The 20999-nt window shown below is 33.1% G+C and overlaps 1 protein-coding gene across 1 annotated transcript in view; it reads right to left on the bottom strand.

Moving 5' to 3' along the window:
• LOC119632971 overlaps positions 1–20999 on the bottom strand; it is a 47266-nt gene that overhangs the window by 9731 nt on the left and 16536 nt on the right. The window contains exons 3-6 of the mRNA XM_038026142.1: positions 18857–19088; positions 16600–16747; positions 5175–5354; positions 5–144 (exon numbers count right to left, since the gene is read on the bottom strand). Coding sequence (XP_037882070.1) covers positions 5–144; positions 5175–5354; positions 16600–16747; positions 18857–19088 — 700 coding nt within the window. The remainder of the gene's footprint in view (positions 1–4; positions 145–5174; positions 5355–16599; positions 16748–18856; positions 19089–20999) is intronic.

Genomic DNA, 20999 nt, shown 5'->3' with positions numbered 1-20999 from the left:
TTACCTGGACGTCTTTGGTGAACATATTATTAGTGTGCAGTATAATGGCACTGAAATTTCGTACGGTATCAAACTCGAATACAATCTCCACCGGCTTACCCATTAAGCCGGGTGTATCGTTACGCCAACCGATCCATTCATAACCTTGAAAATGAACAAGAAGTAAGAGAAAAGGTTAATAAAGCAAAACGTTTGCCTTTAACGTTATAAAAATTTATTTTCGCATTGCGAATATTTAGCGTAAATTTTAGAACTTATAGGTTTTGCCGTCAGAGCTAAAGTTATTTACATGCATGAGTTGGGATTGGTATTTAAATAAAATAAAATAATTTTTAAACACGCACCAGACACAATACACAGTTACTAACGAAAGTATAACATTCATATTAAATTCCTTTAGTTAAGAAACAATTTTATGAAAATTTATGTCTACCCAACATGTATTTCTGCGCGTCGCTTCTTCACTCTCCGTTTCCTTCTTCGCTATTACATAAGCTAAACATTATTTTATTTTATTTATTTATTTATTTTTTTTTTTGTAGATACTGTTGCTGTGGTTGTTACACAAAGTTACAGCCCTCCTACTATAAACAAATAGAAATAATGCGGCAACAAAAATTATTACCTCGAGAACGCGACATTTAAACCTTTTTCCCTCACAAATATATATATATATATATATATATATATATATATATACATACACACACATAACAAATAAAATGTACACACACGCCATAAAATAACATTGCCTTGGCCTGGCAAGGTCTTCAATTTATGTTAAATTGAAACAAGTGTAAGGTGAAAGAAGGTAAAGAAAAAAGAAAAAATATTCCGTTCTACCCTGATTGTTACTATTGTTGTTGTTTTATATTTAGTCAGAAAATAACATGATAAGCTTGGAGAAAGATCTAGTGTCTTTTTCAACAACATTAAGTCATTAGCGAAAACGAAGAAAGAATTTAAGATATTTTACTTTATAAATCCAATTTAAATATGGTGCTTAAAGAAAACTTTGGGTTTATTAATTATGAAAAACAAAGTAAGAAAAAAACAGAAAAGGAAAAAACCGAAGAAATGTCTTAAGGCTACGCTAATATGAACACCTTGTAAATGTTTGGTAAATGTTTTCATTGGACACTAATTAGGATTTTTATTCAGATCAGAATATAACTCCTTGTCTCCGCGCCACACTTCGTTATTCTGCCAGGCGAAAATCACGCGAATGTCTTGAACAAAGATGGACACGCAAACCGATGATCATATACACTTGGCGGAGATGGCCAGCCTTAACAGACTAGAATTTTGTATTTAACAAATTTTTGCATATCACCTGGCGACTTGTAAGCACATTTCGTGGAATGAAACAGTTTCTAAAGAAACTCGATTTTTTGGGGGAACTTGAATGTTCATCACCTCTTTTTTTATTAACTCCAACCCTGTCGCTTGATTAATTGAATTCCTTTTCGTAAAAATCCTGATCAATATTTGTTCCACAAACCCTCTGTTATAGATTAGATGTTTCACTATGGTTTTAAGCAAATAACGTCAGGTTTGAAATTTGATTTGTATAGTCCCTCTCTCTATCTCTCTCTCTCTCTCTTTCAGAATATTCCATTAACCAGAATCCAGAATATTTGGTAATCTTTAGTTTTCTTTTCCAGTAGACGTTTCGCTAAAAGTCAGTAGACATACGGACAGACGCATATGCATGGCTAAATCGAGCGCCCTAAAAGTACATTTTTACAGAATAATTGAAGCGTTTTCCTCTCTACTTTGCAAGGATATCCCTTCTTCCGTGACGGTAATACTTTCGCTTAAAGACGAATCCTAAGAGCCATAATGATTTAATAATAACTTTCTTTTACGATTTGTATAAATTGTCAATTAATTGACACGGACGTGGACGCGTAGTCTTCTATGCCCAAGGAAATATTCCTCCAGCTAAAGAGTGAATATTGTTCGCCGTCAACCTTGTAAAAGAAAAATTTCAGTTGGACTTTTTGTCATATTCCACGGAAATTAAACAACATTTCATTGCCATGAGGGTTCTTTCATTTCAAGAATAAAAAAGGAAAACAAAACAAAACACTTTTTCCGTTTAGTCGTTTATGATATTTAGTCGTCGAGACTAAAGCAGACTATTTAAATGATTCCTCTCTATCGTAGTCTCTGCTTTTTCACTTCGCCCCTTGTTAGGCTTTTGCGAACGTAATCATCATCAGCAAAAGTTTGAAGTTGTAGTTAAAAATGCTAACAGAGTCGCTCACATAAACAACAAACTTTTCTACTTAAAATGTAAAGTTTACAATAATTTCTGATTATTGGCATAAGGCCAACGAAAATCGATCAACTACAATACAATGTTTGTAACTCAAGCTCAAAAGAGTGAATAAGGAGCCTTATGAACACATTACATACATACAGAAAATCGAAATGGAAATCAACGAAACTCCATTTACGTTTTGCATTCAGTTTGCTAGACAAACTTTCTGTGCGGAAGTTTGTCTCTGTGTTTTGTTTTTTGTGTTGCTTTTGCTTTTTTTGTTTTTCTTTTCTTTCATTTTACTTTAATTTCATTCTATTTCTATATAAATTCCAACTGTTAAAAATGAAATGCCATTGCTGCCATAAATTATCACATACTACTAAGAAAAATTATGCGCAATATATATATATATATATATATGTATATATACATGTATATATAGATATAAAAACAAATACGAGACGAGGGTTCTCTAAGAATATTTTGTTATTATTGTTACAGATTCCTGAGAAGCATAGAAAATTTATTTTATTTGTAAGTTTATATTGATGAAGAAACTATTTATTTGTTTTTCTCTTAAATAACTTGACTTAACATATTTTTCTTTTGTTTTCTTTTCCGCTCAAAATTCCGTTTGTCATTTAAAGTTGTTAAAAAGTTTTAGTGTAATCACGTGATATTAATCAAAGGATAAGTCAGATAATAACATGCAAATAAGAAATTTGTCAAAATATCATAAAAGCGCGAATAAAAGCGCATTATAATAAAAGCCTTAAAAGGAGCCAGAAAAGGAAGAATATCGACTAAGTCTTGAGGAAAGTTCCGAAATAAAAGAAATTTTCGGAATAAATGAGAAAGAAAAAGTGATTTTAATACATTAACTTAAAAGTAGGCAAAGAAAAATCACTTGTAATTGTCGCCTAAAACAAGGCAACGTTATTTTTAAAAACATTTTAGTAATGACAAGCAAGCCAACTGGTCGGTAATGGTATATTAGATAATATTTACTATATATCGGCGGTTCTTATATGATTTATATATATCGTCTCGTATATCATATATCGTATAATGTTTTTTTTTTTTTTTTTGTACGTTCATCTTTGAAACAAAGCCTAAGCTCCTATAAAATTTCGCAAACTGAAAATTAATGATTACCATTTCAATACACACTGCTGTACCGCCAAGTAAGGGGACATTGGCTTTTAAAAATAATGTTTCCATTGTAAGCTTTTCATTTTTGAATTTTGCATTTTTCATTATCATTAACATCTGACAGAAGTTTTATTGCATTTGATCTTATTAGCTCTTAAATAAAAGCCCCTTTTCTAGTACAGCCTTGAAAGCAGCTACAGAAAATATAAATTTCCATTATTTTTCCTACGCATATAGTGTTACCCTTGCATTTGTTGACCCGTTTACACAGTATCCCGTACTGAAATTCTTGTGGGCAGAGACTGAGCTCGAAAGTGGCTGTGTTACCAACCCTCAAAACAAGGGAAAAAAAAGCTTATACACAGCAACATAGGTTCAACGAATATTTACTCGGATATATCATTTTATATCATCAAAATTTGTTCGGATATATGTAAAATGCAGAAGGGCTTTAAATAGACCCATTTTTTATTATACCGATCGGCTCAGTATCAATCAAGGCTTCTCTGTCCGTCTTTCTGACCGTCCCTTTTTTGTCTTATTTGATTATGTTCAACCTAAAGGAAGCGCTTTTCGAGATAATTTGATGAAATTCGGTATACCGGCATGTTTTGAGTAAAGGACAAACAAGGCGTTGAAAATCGGACGGCTTTTTTGACCGCTTCCAATACCAAGTTTTATTGCGAAAAGTCGTTATATGAGAAACTGTATTAAGCAAAACGGAGTAGATTATTAACGGCGGACCGTGTTTAACATTATCAATTCGTCTAGATTGGGGCTATAAAAATAGGTAGTAGTTGCATCGTAAATAAACAGACATTCTATATAGATCTTAGTCCATTGTTTTGTTAGCAAATATTGGTAGCATTTTCTGGGGCTGAATATACCATTTCAGCTTTTTATCGTACGTTTATATGTGCGGTCCATTCTTCTTGAAATTTGATCTGTGTACCGTATGCGAGAAAATATATATTCCAAATTTTATCTTCTTGTCTGAATTTCAGCGAATTTGATAATTTTACTAGTAGCTAGGTTGAGGCAGAAGGGCCCGGACGCTCGAATACATAAGTAAACGATCGGATGGATAGACGTATAAATAGGCAGTCGTTCCTTATAGGCAGTTTAATTCAGGACAATTTTGTTGTAACGACGGTCCCCAAGGCGAGGAAATAGCCAGAACTTAAAAAAAGATTCATTTATGAAAGATATATTTAATTAATCAATCAATCTTTAAGACAGAGTAAGCAACTAAGAAAGGAAGGATGAGACGATTGGCCTTAGCGATACATTTTCTTCAAATTGTTGTAAAATCGCAGAATAAAAACAAGAAAAATAATTTCGTTATAAAAATTATTTATCGCCTTTCATATCAGCGGCAGCGCTTGCAAGTACAGTTATCGACTTCACCAACCGCTTATAAAGATGTAAGATATCACTCAGTAAGTTCGTTGGGTGACATAGAGACGTCAACACAATTGACGAATCCTCACCTCACCTCATAATTACTGAGCAGCGTTTGACTCTTAATATATCATGGAGATGTTTGACTCAACCTGCGCTTGTATATTAGAAAATATATTTATAAACATTGTCCAGAGAAAGCAATTTGCATAAGTGGCTATTAAGTGACAAGCGAAGAATATATTTAAATAAATAAAGCCAGTTAAACGCGATGTTTTTAAACTTTAGAAATATTGTCATCATCATCATCTCCATCGCTATTGTCTATATATATGGCTATAGTATAACTTACCTTTCCCGAAGCCATGAATATCGGTGCGAAAATTATCTTTGCCCTTTTGACCGTCAACCAATTGACCTAATCCATCGACATAACGGTCGCCTTGTTCGTAACCATCATACGTCTTATCCGATAAATCGACTTCCATGCCGCGTTGCACACCTTTGGGTATGCTATATGACACTATACCCTCTGGAATAGAAGAAGAGAAGAAAAATACATTAAATTTTCAAAACAAATTTAAGCTAAACACTAAATTATATGGTAACTTGAAACTGTGCAGAAGAAGAAGAAGAAGAAGAAGAAGAAGATGAGTATTTAAATGTGAACATATGTTTCACAACACAAGTAGTTAGCGCCCCCTTAATGCATGTTTATATGGCAGAGTACTTGGCTTGGTGGAAACAAATTGCTAAGCAACTGTAGTTATAAATACGCATAAGTATACACACATATATTAAATTTTCTTTCTTTTCATATCAAATTTCCTTTTTAAGTTAAACAAATTCTTAAGAAGAAAAAGGGGAAATTTATTGTTTTCTCTTATTATTAAATTACAAATAAGTTAAAGTCAAATTATATATAATTTTATATAAATATATATATATATATATATATATACATTTTCTCAGCAATTTTCGGATTTAATATATTACACCAAGTTTGGTGTTTTCGTAAATGAAATTTGAAATGAAATGATTTAGTTTGGAATGCTGCATACAACCAAAAAGAAGAGCATGGGAAAATATTTTAGAAAATTCAGAAGTTGTAAATTAATCCTTGGGCCGGTTTACGGTTCCAGTTACCGACCTATTGCACGTTACGAAAGACAAAAAGTACACGATCATGCTTTGTGTTGATGATACTCGGTTACTTTCGTATGCAGTTGGGCCTCTCGTTCGTTGTATTTACAACGGTATATGTATGACAAACTAATGCTATCGAGTACCATGAGCGCGTAACGAATCTTCGTCAACCCAAAATACAAATTCAATATGGAGTTTGCTCGATAACGAGAACTGCGCCCCATATCCCGACTTGCTTTCTTTTCATTTTTATAGTTCTCTTCAACTATCGTTCTGAAAAGAAAAACTACAACTACAAAAACTTTCGCCGTTTCAAGAAAGAGAATCTTGCAGAAGCGCTTATTCATTAAGTTGTTTGGTCATTTGTTGCAACATAACACCAACTACTACTCTTATTAAATTTTAGATCAATATTTGCTGTAGACTAAGGATTTTTTCAGTCTTTCTTTCACTTTATTTTTACCTTACTTTTTAGATATATTTCTCGGAAAGCAAACCATGAGTAATGAATATGTGAGAATTGCTTTTCGACTGGATTTTGTGACTGATACCTATGTGCTCTTAGATATCTTTAATGCATATACCAAGCAAACCTGAGATTGCTAGTTGCTTTAGAGTCCGTCCTCTCGAAGAGGATGTATTATAATGTCTGTACTCTTTTCGAGTTTGCCTTCACTTTTATCGCTTATAAACTTATTTATGAGCAATCAATTCGTTTTTTATTTTACCTTTTGTAGACATGAAACTTCCCGAACGAAATGCAAATGAAAGGTTGGACAGACGGACAAATCCGCATAGTAAAGTCGTCTTCACTTTGGTTTAAATATTTCGAGTTTGAATGAAAAGAATAATTTATAAACTGGTCCTTCGATAATAAGTGTCGTAAGCACACGGCAGCGTGATTATTACTTTCTATATACCGACAAAGGTTTCATTCGTACGTATTCGTATCATGAATATGTTTATTATTTCATTTATACCTTTTTGTAATATTTTCAATTTCAAGCTTTCCTTAAATTTAATTTCATATTTTATGTGTAAGGAAAGGAATTTCATTTAATCGCATACGTGCGTGTTCTACGTGCATTTTATTTCCGTTAATTTTTTGTCTAAATAACACAATTATTTATATATTCTATCTCCCTTCCTATCTGTTGCTGTCCCTTTTCCTATCGATAGTTGTGTACCGCTCGTGATATACCTTCCACGCACAATTTGATTATTAATAAAACAATAACGATGTAACATAAATATTTGCGTACGCTTGTAAATTCAAATATATCTTGAATAGCAAGAAAAACAACAACAATAACTAATGGTAAGAGAATATAACTATAAATGGACAAACGCATGTAATTACAAATAATTATTATTCAATGTGTACAGGATTAAAACAAATACACAAAATTTACATGCGATTGTATGTGTACCATTGCATGTTTGCATGTATGTTTATACGTTTGTAGATATGTCTATGGAAAGTTAATGGATGTGCTTGTTTATATGTACATTTATAATTATATAGGCCTAAATAGCAATAACAATAATTGTTTGTTGGGAAAATTAAACAACAACAACAACAACAACAACGACAAGAACAAGAATACGAATAACACCCACCGTGCTAGTATACGTTTGCATATTAAAATATACATGCGTACGCATATGTGCAAAGATGTAAGGTGTTATAACGATTTAATATTAATACCATCGATTTGAGTGGGTTTTAAAAGAGTTTATTGGTTTTATTTATTAAATTCATTTTTGTATTAATATTTCATATTTTAAATGATTAACTTTTGGATTGATGAGCTTGAGTTTCCATCAACTCTGTATGTATGTATACTTTAACGGATAATTCATTAAATTCTTTTAATAATAAAATATTCTACATAAATATATATCTTAAAATAAATTCTTTAAATTTAATTAAAAGGCAGCTAAACGCTATATTTCGCTACAGCCCATCATTAAATACCCTTCAACGCTTCACGTAATACGATTATTCAAAATAAGGTTCCATTCCAAACATGTTCGAAAATTGTGTTTCAATACAAGAAAACAAGACGGACTGACGGACAGACAAGCTTAAATCGATTCCGAAAGTGATACTGAATCGATTGGTAGGTCTTATCTCAAGTCATCTTAGGTGTTGGACACATCATCACAAGTTTAGAATACACCCTTGCACCACAAGCGCTGCTGGGTGTAATAAACGGAAGAAAAACGAAAAATCATTACAAATTGTCGTTAAAGCAAGAACCTGAGGCATATTCTTGAAATTTTTGACTTTTCCCTATTCAAGGTTCAAGAGAAAGACGCATTTGCTTGTCGATTGTATGCTACATAGGTGTTTCGTATGTAACTCGTACTTATGGAACGCGGTTTGGGCACAGCACGACCCAAAATTTACGAATATTACCGTCCGATACTGATAGAACACGATTTCAAAATAACCGATGGATTTTCTTTTGTTCTACATCTACAGCAGTTATTCTAACATTAAGAGCCGTAAAAAATCTAAGAAGAAAGATTAACAGATCTTGATATTGACGGCAATCATCGGCATTACTACTCTTTTTGCAATGAAATTGTGGTTTGACTTATGCTTTGGGAAATTATAGTCTTCTCCGCAGATTCCTGCTTCATGTATGGATTAGGCTCGATACAAAATTGCCTAATTAACTGCCAGAATTTCAGAACCCTTTCGGACCACTTGCCAATTCAATTACAAATTATTCTCGTCCTTTTGCTTACTTCTCACACGAGTACAGTAAATATGAAATAATAATAATTTTAACGATTTTTTTCATCAATACGATCAACGGTGTACTGCTTAAAAGGAGGAGCGATTTCAAATTTGAAAAAAAATGTTTCCGGATAGAGACACGCGCATGCCACTCTGGTAAGAGTGGGACCCATCTATAATCTCCGCCTTTCTTTTGATCAGACACACTGCTGCGCCGCAACTCCATATTAAGCAAGCAAGCAAACAATATTTTCTCGTAATTTGGGTCAAAAGCAGTCACCACGAAACTCGTGCAGGCCCAAGCTCAAAAATTATGCAGGTAAAGATTGATTAGGACGAAAAAGGTGCAGGCTTTTTCCCACCTAAAAGATTGCACATAGTTTCAGCAGCACAGTGGAAGGTTTGACATTGTGTATGATGATAGAGTTAAACAATTATTTCTAGAAAAGTTCAATAATCGTGTTGCGATCCTAAGCCGAACTAGATGCCAAAGTCTCTAAGGTTAATTAATAAGGTTTCTTAATCGCTGCAAAAAACAGGCGTGTTTACGATAACGAGAAAGGCAAGGACCCCGGTCTTTCTTTTCGTTTCTAAATTTGTGAAAAATGGCCTGGCAGCAAAGAGATTTATCGACCCTTTTTCTCTACCGTTCACCACGAAAAACTAATTTTATTATAAGCCGATTGGTCGATGAGTTTCTTTCTCTTTTCCATGGATGGATTATTTGCTCATTTCTTATAAGAATAATGAACACTTTCCGCGGCTTTAAGAGTTATTTTGAAAGAATTTTTAAGACAACGTAGTATTAGGGCTGAAGGTTATTCGGGCTTATGTGCATGAAAAGAAGAAAAATATTAGTTTTTATTCGAGCTTCTAAATTTTAATTAATACACCCACTTTGTGTATAATTTTTTTTCTAATTCTCGTCTTTCTCTCTCTCTCTCTCTCTCTCTCTCTCTCTATCTACTCAAAAAAATCAATTAAAAATTTCAATAAATTTTAAAATACTGTCAAGCGGAACCTCGTGCCATGCAAACTATAAAAGAAAAAAATTTATTATATTTGGTTAATAATCTAAAAACAGAAATAAAAAACAAATTCTTTTACATTATTCAAAATGTTCGTCATGTTGTAGTATTAGGCACGTTTAACTACATCATAAATATATTATGATTATGTAATTTCAGCTAAAAAGCATAAACAAAAAAAAAAAAAAAAAAAAAAAAAAAAAAAAAAAAAAAAAAAAAAAACTATAAAACATGCTATCTCGAAACACGAAAATACACGTTATATATAGACAAACACACACACACTTGTACATATATGTATACACTATATATTTTATATATTAAGTATATATATAAATATATACATCTAACTAAAAGGTAGTATTTGTGTGTGTGTTAGGTACCATGATTAATTTGCATATGAAAGGTTCGAGAACGTAAACGAAGATACACACTTTTGTACATATATATAAAAAATGATAAGCGAAATGACAAGCAAGGACTATAAGGCTTTAGTAAAAAAGTACAAAGCAACAACAACAGCGACAACAACAAAGTGAGCCTTTTAATAATGTGTTGATTTTCTGGTTCATATTGTCTTTTTCCTTTTTTGATAAACAACAACTATAACATTAAAATGGTACTGATAGGCATGGCTTTGCACTATGTAGTGAAGGAGTAAACATGTGTTCATAGCTTTTTATATATATCTATGTACATATTATTGTTAGATGTGTGTTAGATTTGTTTAGCTTTTTTATAAAACTTCCAGTAATACCAATACCAACAACAACAACAACAACAACAGCGGAACTTTTGTGATATATGAATAAAAACCAGGTATTTAGTTAAACATATAAAAACTACTTAACTATGCCCAGGATAATTGCATGCAATGTTCCTTTGGCGCCAGTTGGATTTTTTTCTCGTTTTTTTTTTTTTTTTTTCTTTTATTCAACAATAACTGTAGTAGGAGGAATGTAGGAAGGTACATACATATACGTACATATATTTTTTATATATAATTGCGTTTGGAGTATAACGACGCTGGCGTCGTACTATAAATGTGCAGACTGATTTAATGTCTGCACGCAATAGGCAACTTAATAAAATTAACTAAAACTATTCAAAACATTTTATTTAATAATTTGAACATCTTCCGTCTTTATATTTTTTTAAGCCTTAAGTTTTTTTTTTTTCTAATTTTTGTACATGGTTTGTGAATATGAGTAACGCTCGTCAGAAATCTCGTACATATTGCCGGTAATCGTAGGGTTTTGAACATTCTTCAGCTTGGCACCTCTGTTGGTGTCTCTGTTGCTGGCGGAACGACAAAAATCGAATCGCCTAAGTGGCCGAGTAGGCAGGAGTCTCGACTCGCAACTCAATAATGGTCGTGGCTTCAAATCTCCAGTCCGGTAGAGTTTTTAATAAAAGCCGAAAGCCTTGGATGCTAGTGCTTTAAGACTTTAGTCTTAGAAATTATTCTCTGGCTAAATTTATAATAAAAATAATAATAATAAAAAAGCTGAGGCAATTTCCCGCAATTGTTTTTGAAATGAAAATTTTACAAATCGGGAAAAGGCTGGATAGAGCCTGAATGAGTAAGATGCCTGCTGTTGAGTGCATTGGTTGCGTTTTTAAGTAAAAATTTGTAGAAAGTAAGGATTTAGTAAGATTCACATAAGACCTCTTAAGTCAATTATTCAAAAATGTCTGAATATTAAATTTCTAATTTTGTCGACCTTTTCGGTGTTCGTAGCAGTTAAAAGTCGAGCAGAATGAAGCGATTCAATGAATTCTTCTCGGCCTTGCCTTGAATGCTTTATATGATTTAGATGGCACTGTTTCTCACATTTGCGATTCACTGCAGATCTTCTACAATGTATTTCAACAATAATTAACCGAAATTTTGTTTGACCCAAAAAAGAAAAATTGCATAGCTGTTGGGCACCGTTTGACTGAGTCTTCATGGTGGACAACTAAGTTAATCACTTGTTAAACATGGGTAACAATTGCATAACGATCCCAAAAAAAAAATTAAAGGGAACTGACAGCTTTGTGATTTAGTTGTAGGAGCAGTCAACTTTCGCGGGATAGCTCAACTTATTTACAGCAAAATAAAATAAATTCCAGATAGTATATATGTTGTACATATATATGTTATTGAAAGACTTACAACCAGGTTTTGCTTTATTGCAACTACAATTTTTACGGAATAAAATATTTGGTTCGCATTCATTATTCAACCTTCGCTCGGACAATAAGTTACATCCTAAATGTCTTGAACGCCCTGAACGCCCTATATATCGTATATGTAAGAGCTTAAATGACTAGCCACATGTACAAAGAGTACGATGGAATTGATTTTACATTTTCTTATTTGGAAGATATGTTGATTGATTTATGTAGGCTATCGAGACTTACAAGTTATTTTCTTCATTACAGCAGGTCTCGACTCATCGTTGAACACCCTATGCCAACCTATAGTTATTCATATAGTCACACGTCAGATTAAAGCGTTATCTAGGAAGTGGACGACAAAGCGATCCAATCCAAATCATTTTCAACAGCGTTCGTGCTTGGGCTGACACCTGTCAGTGTACCAAATTCCATCAAAATACCTCAAAAGTTGTAATCTGCAGGCTCACCAGAGGAAAAAAAGGACAGACTGAAATCGATTTACAAAATGATAAAGTTGTGTCCGCCTCAAGTCCTTCTGAGGTTTGCATATATTCGCCCTGATTTTTTTACATCCTTATACCACAAGTGACTTAAGATGTAACAATATTTACTTTTTTAAAAATTATTTCCACGGATTTTAGATAATTACTCGCAAATAGCTCAATAAGTTATAGTTTGGCTGGCTTAGTATACTTTGGTCATGAAAACTAAATATCATATGACATAAATCCTCGGTGCTTTGCGTGCATGATTTTCTATCGTTTCGTTTCTCTAGTTTGCAAAATATTCTAACAAAGATAGCAAATTCGTTTCTACTATCATTTGCTTTAATGAATGAATTGCATTTAATTGTTAAAACTTATACTCTTAAGGATTAGAAGTTTACGAACACCATGAACTTTTTAAAAAAGAAGACATGACTTTATCGAATGAAATTTACTATAAATTTAATGGAAAAGAAGACAAAAATAGTGAGTTACGCTCCCTGCACATTTAGTTAAAAGTGAAATATGTATGAGTTACTGAAAAAAAAAAAAAAAAAAATCGAAACTTAGTTCACTTTTCTCACCTAGTATTAAAAAAAGTTGTTTGGAAAAAAAGAGAAATGCATTTCTAGCGTTCATGTTTAAAAAAGATTTAACACAATTTACTATCCGTGTTAACTTAATCATCTATTATACGAATTGGCAGCAGAAATTAAATAATTAAAATTTGAAAATGTAAAAAATGCCTAATGTTGTCTAATGGAGGTAATGTTGTATATTAAAAATTTATGATCAATTATCCGAAAAGACAAACATATCAATACATGTTTTTACAACATTCATTGTTACCCTAATGGGACATCAGCGAAATAATTACATTTAAACAGTCATGTTCACCTGAAAAAACAAATAATTACTATTTTTCAGTTATGTCCCCAAATAACATGATAGCAGGAATTGTACATATTTTCAACTAATATGCCTTGCAGAGACTTGTAATTACATTTATATGTTATTATTAAAACATAAAAGAGAAATAACTAAAAAAAAGCTGTACTCGCTCTGTTCTGTGCAAGCAATTTCACAATATACATAGGTGGTGGGCTGTGGACTTTATGTCGATTAAAATAGTTTTTAGACAAAGAAAAAAAAAGTAAAAACATAATACCGGGACAGGGCTTATCATTAAATACCCTACAGAAGCCTACAATTATTAATATATATCAACTCTTCACAATACGGGAAGTGATCGAAAAGTGTTCCGATTCGAACAGCTTTCAATAGAGTTAGTCCTTGGCTCGAAACACGTTGGCGTACGAAGTGTCATCCAATTATCTCAAACATTGCGTTCTATCCAACTACTGAACAAGGCAGTTTCTAACCATATTAAATTTTCGGAATGGTTAGAGAATATTGATACATTGAGAAAACGTCTTCTTCTTTGATGTTCAAAAAGTCGGTCTAAATAACGCTCATATCAGAAACAATTGGACTGACAGATAGCCATTTCTGTATGTTATAATTACGGTTAGGAGCTCAAAAAGTTCGCCTAGAAGGGCAAACTTAGGCTTTCGTTGTCACTAAAATGAATTACTGAGCCACTAGTTATTTGTAAAGCGGTTACTATTTTAAACAAGGAGTACGTGGGACATTGATCACTTATTGCCCGACAAACTGAAAAAAAACCTTTCTTTTCATGTGACATTTGACTGTATTCATCAACAAAATCTCCTTCAAGAGTAACACAGTCAGTCTAATACTCTTCAGACATTTCCATGCCTTTGCTATAGAACGATTTATCAAGACTTTCTGAATACAATTCAGTTTCTGCAATGAGCTCATAATTTTTCTCATCATCCAAACGGTTTACCCTGCACCATGCTTTTGAGATTTGCAAGCTGATAATAGTAGATACCAATAGGTAATGGGGTGACAACGGGTAAGTGGATCAGATTCGGAAAGTATAATGCGTGGGGCCGCAATCCAAACTTCAATTTATGAAATGTGTCCGCTGTAACCGTCGACTTGTGACAGAGTCTTTCTACTCCACTGTGGATATACGCGGTAGTCGTTCAGGAAACAATCTTCTCATGTGTAAATATTCATACAAAATAATGAGTACATTGTGTTGTGTTATCTTCAGGATGTTAACTATCCCACGAAACTTCACTTTTCGATTGCCGCAAACAATATTAACAAGTATTTAGATGTTCTAAGCTGTGAGCACTCCTTTTGGATGGTCATTACGATGAATGTACGATATCACACGACGTGAACAAAACGACGTCATATCGTTATTTTCGTTGGAAAAGAGTTACCATGTTGAATAAACTCGGTTCAAAAATGATTTTTCTCTACTAAAAGCCATTGCTTAGTGAACACAGGAAGTTTGGATTTTTCCATTATTTTGGAAATATTGAAGGTAGTGAAGTGTTCAAAACTCCATAAAATGATGGCAAATAACATCTGAGGTTACTTTTTAAAGCTTCAATAATATGGCTTTTTTTTTAAGACCCGACATCTATGTGCCGGTCGCGGAAATTATTGATCGACTTGTCATAGATACATATATCCTGATAGAAGAAATTATGTCTGTATCTATTATTAGGCTCAATGCTTATCGAAATACGTAAAGCATGTGCAACTTATCTCTACAAAATATTTATATTTATTTATGTGTTACCAAACACAGCAAGCTACGAGAATATGTATTCGATTCAGATGTAAAAAAAAGTGTTTACAATTTTCTTCATATCATTTACTAACAAATCAATTTTCTCGCTTTAATTATCAATTCAAAAATTATTGTAAATAATCTGTGTACGTGAACTGCACCCATTTAACTATGAATCGATTTGTGTTTTTCGATATAAAAGACATTTAAAACCTCGCCTTTATGTCATTAATCTCATTTATAAAGTTTTGTAAAGTAAAAAGGCGAAGGGAAACGGCGAAAACGAAGAGGAGAAGCAACTTGAAAATAAGTAAAAAAAAAAAAGCAAGAAAATGAAAAGGAAAATAAGAGAAACTTACATCTATGGTAAGGCGAATTTTATGTGAATATCGCTTAGGTGCGAAAGAAAGACTTTGAAAGAAATATGGATACAATGTTTGCGTGAAAAAATTACGCATATACTGAAGGATGTGTAAATGTTTACGTACGCATGAAAAGCATCATTCATGCTGAAATACGGCCCTGCCTGCCTATTTAGTACAAAATGTTTTTGTTTCTGTCAAGTGTTTGGATGAAGAGAGATAGAATTTCTTGTGAATTGCAACCGGATTCATAGCAATTCTATTTTCCAAAATCCCTAATTGATACTAATTCCTGCACACGACATGACTCATTTAGTATATCTTCACTTTTGGCTTATGTTTACTACGAGCAAATAGAAATATTAGCGCTAAGTAGAAAAGTAAGTTAATACGAAACATGTATTGTAGTTTCGCTAATAAATATATATGTGGTTGAAAATCTTGCATAAAGCTAAAGCAAACATGACCAACATGGCATATGGCATATGGGTGCGACCAAATACTTAATAAGCTTGCAAAGTATGAATGTACGAACGAACGAACGAAGAAAAGCCTTCTCTTGGTGTACTGTCGAAAAAAAAAAAAAACAAAAAATGAAAGAATAAACATATTCACTGACTTATGTAAAAGAGAATATTACACAAATTTTAAGAGGTGGACCAAACTGACGCGTCTCCTTAAAATGTATGCTTATGATTAGTTAAAAATAGATTTATATATTCAAGGAGTGTTTTAACTGTGCAAAATGAATTTCCATTTTCTAAACCAGAAACCAGAAAGCGTTGCTTAAAAATTTTCTCCTACATTCATTCATACGTAAATCCTATTAGTCTGCATTTTGCACAATTTATATATATAAAAAAAAAAAAAAAAATGTTTCTCTTTTGTAGCATAAAAAATTACGAAATAAACTAAGTTTGACATTAAAACTCTATAAAACTTTCCGCACTCTTTCATATAGATTTTCAGGTACATTGGTGAAATCAAGCTAATCGAATATTTGTCCGGTTGCTATCTGTGCGCATAAATAATACCTGAGCTATAAACAAAAATCCGTATCTATCTATGCATTAATGCAGTTAATGCAACTCATAAAAAAAAAAAAAAAAAAATTGAAAACTGAAAGTATGAAGAAAACAAAAAAGAAACTGAAGATATTATTTTTCTTACCATCCCATGTGCAGCCCACAATTTCAGCTCTTAAGCATACTGTGCGATCGTATTGTCCATATGGATAGATACGCATTTTCGATGCGAATATAATCGGCTGCAAAGTGTTTTCCACTTCACTGTACGTGTTAATGTTGCCGGGTAATATCTGCAGAGCATAATTAGGAAGAAAAAAAACGAATTTAAGTCATTGAGCGTTAAAATGTCTACTCAAGTAATAATCACATCTTTAAGAAAATGATGGGATCTCCTGTAGCTTTTAATACAATAATCTCATTAGCTTATATGCATCTAATATGTATCTTAAATATTTATTGTGAACGTGAGACATTTTCGTAGACATAGCCTTGAGGAGAATATTTATTATTTTACTCTCACAACTTTTCATAAAATTCATAGCATTGTGACTCAGTGTAGTTGGGCATTGACGATGGTGTTTATGTTAGCATAAGATTCTGAACTAAATGTTTATGCCATAGGCTTTAACTTGTCAAGCTGCAAGCTTCATTAATATGTGAATTCTTAAATGAAACGGCATAAGCGAAAACAAGCATGAGACACTATTTGAACAAGTAAAAAAGCGAAACTTGTTGCTCTTCCGCATACGCATATTTTATTTGTTTTTTTTCATTTCAACGACTTTATTTTTCTTATTCACCTCTTTCTTCTTAATCTCATTCATGACAAGTGTAATAGCTTTTATATAAATTTTTATTAATTTCCGGGAGCCTATAAACACACATGTAATCACAGATGAAATGTTAAACCGCACATCACCGAACGGACAACTAGTTATATGCATGGTTAAACAGTAATAGTCAGGCGTAATGTGTAGAAAAATTGAAAGTAGACTTAAAAAAAAACTTTCGAATCAGTTCGACAACTTGCTATTTCCAGTACACATAGACATCTTAGGCAGATAGATTAGAAACGCCTGCAGTAAAAAGGTAAAGACCGAAAACTCAAGTTTCTCTTTTTCTTTCCATCAAAGGTGTGTGAAGAATGCTGCATAATTAAGGATTAGATATGACTTTTGATTCTTCATTCTTTTCCCTTACTTCACCACACATGTGTCCATGCGGCAGGGCACGAAGAAATTGTCGCAAGTACTGCTTGCCGCAGTAGCGTTTACCTCTTGTAGGAATTTATTAAGATTCGCAAGACAACGTAACATTCGAGGGAATTTCATTTTTGAAGAGGTGGACCTATTTAGTCACAAATGAGTGTGGCAATACGATAATTTAGACTGTTTTAACCCCACAATTGTTGTAACCCATAACACTAAGTTGATCTAGGCAAGAGGTGAATAGGGGAATGCAAATAGACACCTACGCTTATGAGGACGTTAGAATGATACACGAGAGACCCACCAAATTGATTCCGGTCCATTTTCTAAATCAACCTACCTGTCTGTTGATCCACCCCTTTCTGTAGCTGATTTCTTTTTGTATCATTTTATATCCAACCTATAGGTAGCAGCTTTGGTTAGACTTTGATAAGCTAACGTGTTTTGCACTAAGATCGAAACGTTTGGACCCAATCGGGCCATTTTCACAGTCACACTCTTCATGGAGCTATATTTTGAAAAAGTCCATATATATGTAGGAAAGATTTGCGAGTACTTTGGAACCCAGCAAAACGTTGTGCTAAATGAGAGTAAGAAACAACGGATAGAAGCGGTTTTTGAACGTCCCCTCTTGTAGAGGTTCTTGCTTAAAGTAAACCCCTGTGTGTGATAATAAGTATAGGAGAGTGACACAAAATTGATATTTGCTAAATTTAAACCGCATTAGTTTGTTTTTCGACCCCTTTATTCAGTATTATAAAAGTATTCGTGTGGAACAAGTTCTAGTTTTTAGTATTTCATGACGAAAATACGCGAAGGATTGAACTAAATGACGAAGGACACTTGGTAAAGGCCGTACCCAACGTTTCGCATTGCTCTCCTTCTACTTTGACCTAGCAAAAGAATTTCCTAACCAACTACTCTTTCTCTTCCATTTAGAAACTGAAAGGAAGTGAGGAAAAAGAAGACCTTCTGCGAACTTAATACTGAGGAATAATTAGTGGTAAACAATCTGCTTGTAGCTTAACACCCCTTTTTCCTTAGTGAATCAGGAAAATCAAGTGACTAACATCTCGAATGTCGCCATTTTATGCACGATCCTAAAATATATCTTCATTTTTTTTTTTGTGTTTAGGGCTTTTTGATTCAAATTCTATGTTGGGCTCTTACATGCATTATTTTGCAACTCACCTCTTTGCCTTGCGTATTCTTCCATCGTTTCCAATTTGTAAAACCTGGCCGCCAGTATTCCAAGACATAGGCTTCAGTGTATTCTTGCCCCTGGCCCTTCCCGAAGCGTCCTTGCGTTCGTATCGCTGTTATAACATGTGTTGACAATAAATCAACTTGTAAATATTCTTTTAAAGCATTAGACACCATATGCTTGGGACACCAAGCACCACCATTATTATCGGTTTTCAGTCTGCAAGTAAAAAAAGAAAGGTATTCACAAATATATTACAAAAATAAAATATATTCAAACGTAAGCAGTTCGAAAACAACCTTAAAGAAAAATATTTAATGCAAAAATGCCATATATATAAAAATAATTGACATTAAATGACAGCCACCACACAGAGGGGGTCTCTCTGATGACTATGAAATGCTTTTCAATATCACAAAACGTCATCGTCTACCATATCATCAATACTATGGTATGAAAAAAGAAAAAAACCTGCTGCACCACCACAACCACCAACGAGCCGTCATGGTCTTCTTCATCATATCATCTTCATGGCTTTAGGTTTTTTTTTTTTTTTTTTTTTTTTTTTTTATTATAAACATATCATATGACGGAGGATTTACTTGACTGGTGCTAGTAGTGGTAGAAGCAGTGCCGAGAGTTTTCTTTTTTATACACATGTAAGTGGCGTTTTAGCTTTAATGTAAATGCGGTTTAAGCGGTTTTAAAACGTCAATTCTTTAGACATGTTATCGCTTCGGTAAAGAATATTTAAAGAAAAAATAAAATAACAGCAGCAGCAGCAGCAGCAGCAAAAAAACATTTAGTTGCTTGTGGTGAGTTGTTAAGTTCGTTAAGCTTTTTTTTTTTTTTTTTTTTTATTTTCTTCTCTGGGTCTTCTGATTTTCTTAAGGGATTTTTTTCTTTTCTTATTTTTTTCTCCTACTGATTGTAAAAACATTGCCTGACTCAGCACGACGTTGTTCGCGTAATTAGGGATTAATTTTTGCTTTAGTTATGGTTTTCTACTTTTTTCTCGTTTTCTGATTCCGTTTGTGTCCCTCTTGCGGTTAATTGTGCCCTTAGCATTTATTGATATGTTAATTTTTTCCTCTCGATCGTTGTATCCTTTTCTATGCTTTGCTTTTTTGTTTTTGATTTTTCTTGACTTGTACATTGTGATTTGTTGGCGCTGGTTGTTCTAGTAATTGCTGGTTTTAAATTACTGACTGTAGGTTATGTCAAAGAAAAATATGGTAAAAGGTTTTTTCTAAAATTAGTTGAGATTTGTTTTCAGTTGATATTAAATGAATTTTTTTATATTCTAAAATAAATTTTAAATTAATTTAAATATTATTAAGAACTATTAAGGAAACGGTCTGAACTTGTTCTGACAGACTCACTTGGCCTATATTTTATTGTTTATCTTTGTTTTGTGTTAGTTGTTGTGCTTTAGAAATGAAGGAAAGCATAGCAGAAGCAGAACATGATTGAAAATTTCATTGACTGGATTTGAAGAACAGTTCTGCTAAAAATTATTGAGTCATAATGACACAGATAACCGCATGTTGATTCTGCAAAACCATTTAAATCGATTGGACAATGTCTTGCCTTTTGGGAAAAGTTAATGCTTTGCATTACGTGCCACGAAATGTATAGAGGGCTGCTGTCATCAGATGACGCTCTTAGCACAGTCAACTAGTACTTTGGCAAGTAAGAGTGACGTGTCATCATCGACACAAACAACACACGACACTTTCACTCTCCTTTTTTATATGGTAGCCCATAAACGCAATCATATTTTACTATAACGGACCACGGCCCACCAATGACTATCCTATGCCAATCTACATTTACTCCCATAATCCCCTCACTTCGGAAGTGGTCTAATAAGTAGTCCGAACCTAACCATTTTCAATAGCGTTCGTCTCTGACACAAAATACGTCGGTGTACCGACTTTCATCAAAATAGCTCAAAAATTGCGAGCTATAGAGCAAGCGAGCAAGAAAAGAGATTCACAGACAGACAAACAAGCTTACATCGATTTTGAGTCGATCGGTATAGTAAAAAGTAAATCAGTCTCAAGTCTTTCTCTGTGCTGCGAACAACTACGTAAACTTAATATACCCTTGTTCCACAAGTGGTATAGG

Source organism: Glossina fuscipes, unplaced genomic scaffold, assembly GCF_014805625.2.
Source record: "Glossina fuscipes isolate IAEA_lab_2018 unplaced genomic scaffold, Yale_Gfus_2 2, whole genome shotgun sequence".
NCBI classification, from domain to species: domain Eukaryota; kingdom Metazoa; phylum Arthropoda; class Insecta; order Diptera; family Glossinidae; genus Glossina; species Glossina fuscipes.
This window is presented reverse-complemented; position numbering and strand designations above follow the sequence as displayed.